Here is a 3,633-nt window from a genome sequence, read left to right on the forward strand (position 1 = left end):
AGGAGATTATCCCATCTTTTATTTTATTTTAGGATATATTATAGGATTTGATTTGTAATTTTGCGAAAAATTCTTTTTATTAAAATTATAAAATCACTTCTTTGGATTACACTAAGGATCGAAATAATACGGTATATCGTTCTGTTGCTCCAGTAATGTAGCTAAAGCCTTCTCTATATTTTCTGGTAAGTGATCCAAAAGCATGCGTGGCATTACTGTTAATTTTATAAATTCCTCCGCTTGTGCCCATCGCATCTCGTATTTTCTCTCCTTTGCGAGTTGTTTTTTGCTAATGTAGAAATTAAAAAAACATCATTATTATCTAAAATTTTGTAATCCTATGACACTTAATATATTTTTGCAGTATTTTGGAAGATTTGATTTATATTTTTTTATAAGAACCATAAAAATTCATACTTATAATAAGAAATTATGTAAGTTCAATGCACCTCTTTCCTTCCGTTTTTTCGAGTTTGCATCTCACTATATGAAGTATACGACCAGCGTTAAACAGTTTCATTTTCGAATATCTTCTTTTTGTTATGTCGCGTTCTATTATTTTATCCTATTGGAAAAAAATAAATTATCCCAACAACAAAGTTTAAATTTAATCATTAAATTCAATATTACATAGAATCAATATATTACAAATGTTTGTTCAATACATTCTACAAATTTGTAAATGCATTTTTTCTTACCACATCGCTGTGCTTGGTTAGCAAAGGCGATTGACCCGGGATTGTATTAATTATGTTATGATTGGCCCATGTTTTAGTCAGATCTCTTTCGGGAACTCCGAACAAAGCATATCCGAATCCATTCAGGACTACTCTGTACTAAAAACATGAAAGCATTTATCGAAATAGTTTCAATAATCCGAGTGTCATATAAATTCCAAAATACCTTAGGCAATCGACAAGCATGAAGAGTTGTCAGTAACGACGTCCTTAAATTCTCTGTACTATCCACACTGAGTCTCATTACGAGATCATCGCCAAGTCCTACGGTCAATACGAATTCCTCCGTGATCCTAGCAGCTTCTCTACTGAGCAGTCCAGCTTTTTGAACAAATACATTAGAAATTGTAAATCAGTTTATTATATGTATGCGTAAAATTAATAATTGGCGATAGTATATCTGCCAACTTTTTTAGCTAATTAAACTATCATATTTGCAAAAACAAAGTTATTTGCAAACAATTACCAGGCGTAGCATACGCGTAGACTCTTAACTCTGGATAACGAGGTCGCATCAGTAAACCCAACAAAATGGCTAAACCGGCTCCTAAACTATGACCTAAGCATACACATTATCTCATTATAGAATTATGTGTACACAGTCATGCGTCAGCGGCAGTTAGTACGGAATACGTTCTTACCAGTAATTGTCAGATGATAATTAGGATACATGGCGAACGCTCTTTCTAGGACTTTATAGTTTTCCAATTGCTTTAAAATTACTTTTACTCCTATTATCATGCCTTTATGGGCCTGTAAATTTTACATAGATTTATATACAATTAAATCGATTTATTTATATTATATCTTATAATCAAAGTGGAAATTGAACGAACCATGCTTCCTGATGGAATACCAGGACATTCAAATAAATCAGACGAGGCTGCAAAATCAGTAATTATATCTCGCAACGATAATGATCCTCGTATAATCACAACAATACTAGCAGTTTTATGATCTACCATTACACAGAATGGTATCTGTAAAATTTCAAAGAATGAATACTTAATGCTGAACGAGTATGGAAAGAGTATAATTTAGACACAATATACAAACTTCGCATAAATGATTCTTGAAGGAAGCGAATAGAATATCATCCTCAGATATCTTTGACAGATATTTTACGCCAGAAAGATAACAGAGACAACAGTTATCGTCTAGAATAATATTACGCTTTCGTCTAAAAAAAGAGACAATAAAATAATAAAATAATAGAAATAATTAAAATATGTACGATTATTCTATAAAATAATGATACAATAAAAATAAAGAATAATATTGAATTTCATGTTATTTTTTACCGAAAACAAGCACAGCATCTCATGCCGCGTATTAAACGAAAACATCCAGTACATGTATGTTGATATACTACGAAAAGCCAGCCATAGGAAGCGATCGATAGTTGCAGGAAGTGATGGGCGGCTTCCAAGGACATCCAATTAGGTGCTCTCGAAAAAATCTTGTTAAAGTCTAAAAAAATAATTAGCAATTACTTTATAAATGACAAATATTGTATAAGCATATTTTTATATTTTTTGCAATATATAAATGACAATACCTGAAGTGTATTTTGGACGAGCGATTAGATTTAACTTTCGTAATTCATGAGTTTCTCGCTTCTGCCGGACTCTCAGTAAAATACATCCTGCCATCACATCCGAAGGAACCAAATCCGTACCTCGGAATAAAGCAGTTAAAATATCTACGAAGATATAAATTTAAGAAGATATTTGTATCAGCGTTTATCGCATGAATTATATTACTAAAAAGTAAAAAAATATAAAAAAATATAAATTGCTTACTCTCTTCTCCTGTTTCTTTTTGTCTCCATATATAATATTACATTTAATAATATTTTAATAATAATTATAATAATAATACATATAATGATATAAATAGCTAAAAAACGGTGTAAATTATGCGTATAAATTAGCTAGATTTATCGAATAAAATTATTACAACTTTTTATCATTTAATATTAATGATACTAATGATCTCATCGCAAATTAAAATTCATTCTTATTTCCATATCGCATGATTGTGCATGTCGCGAAGCGTTCGCTATCTCCGAGCGGCAAGAAATCGACGAACTCATCGCGAAAAAAATTCCACAGACGCGGCGCGGCGCCAAAATCAAAGATCAATGATTTGATTTATCATTGGCTCTTTCGATGATCGTTCACGCTCGATTTCCGATCAGAAGCACGCGATTCCAGTTTCGAATGCGGCAAGACCTCTTTGTAGGTCAGCCGTACCTATGTCTCACCAGCGACTTGTTGAAAGGCCTCGTTCGCACTCTCATCCTTACGCATCCACCACAGGAATTTGAATCTCCTTAGCCAAATACGCGAGACCTTGCCATGTTCCACAGAGTTCTCTAGCTGTTTCTTCTCTAGAGAACCAATTGGGTCGAACACTAGGGCGAGGCCGAAGATACTGAGACCGATTAGGATCCAATCGAAAAACACCAGGGCCTCCACGACCGTAATAGAATATGATTCGTGGTTGCATTCTACGCTCTGCCCGAAAATCCATAGGGTACCCAGAATGTTCCATCCGATCTCTGGTAATAGCATCAATATCCTGAAAAAGTCGAAAAGAAAGGTTTAGATTTATCATTGATTTCAGTTGCTAAAAAAAAAAATCACATGATTATTGCTATGATATAGCGAAATGTGACAACAATGTATAATGTTGAGCAAGGTACTTTATTTTCAGTATCTAGATACAGGTATAAGTACTCTGGAAAAAAGATACCGAGGTATCTTAAATGTATCTTAAATGTATCTAGATGTTTTTATTTATTAACATAAAATTTTAGAATAAATAATCATTTATGATTTCATATCCGGGGGGACGTATATTCATGTATTATATATAGATATTTTATATATAT

General features: G+C 32.7%; 1 protein-coding gene across 1 annotated transcript in view; it reads right to left on the minus strand.

The window, feature by feature from the left end:
* Positions 1 to 58: 58 nt before the first annotated feature.
* LOC108687956 (sn1-specific diacylglycerol lipase beta-like) overlaps positions 59 to 3,633 on the minus strand; it is a 10,106-nt gene continuing 6,531 nt past the window's right edge. Inside the window, exons 4-14 of the mRNA XM_018194001.1 lie at positions 3,004 to 3,320; positions 2,296 to 2,439; positions 2,039 to 2,207; positions 1,794 to 1,917; positions 1,574 to 1,717; positions 1,379 to 1,490; positions 1,204 to 1,296; positions 904 to 1,058; positions 699 to 836; positions 450 to 565; positions 59 to 289 (exon numbers count right to left, since the gene is read on the minus strand). Coding sequence (XP_018049490.1) covers positions 112 to 289; positions 450 to 565; positions 699 to 836; positions 904 to 1,058; positions 1,204 to 1,296; positions 1,379 to 1,490; positions 1,574 to 1,717; positions 1,794 to 1,917; positions 2,039 to 2,207; positions 2,296 to 2,439; positions 3,004 to 3,320 — 1,690 coding nt within the window. The 3' untranslated portion in view covers positions 59 to 111. The remainder of the gene's footprint in view (positions 290 to 449; positions 566 to 698; positions 837 to 903; positions 1,059 to 1,203; positions 1,297 to 1,378; positions 1,491 to 1,573; positions 1,718 to 1,793; positions 1,918 to 2,038; positions 2,208 to 2,295; positions 2,440 to 3,003; positions 3,321 to 3,633) is intronic.

This window comes from Atta colombica, unplaced genomic scaffold, assembly GCF_001594045.1.
Source record: "Atta colombica isolate Treedump-2 unplaced genomic scaffold, Acol1.0 scaffold222, whole genome shotgun sequence".
Classification (NCBI taxonomy): domain Eukaryota; kingdom Metazoa; phylum Arthropoda; class Insecta; order Hymenoptera; family Formicidae; genus Atta; species Atta colombica.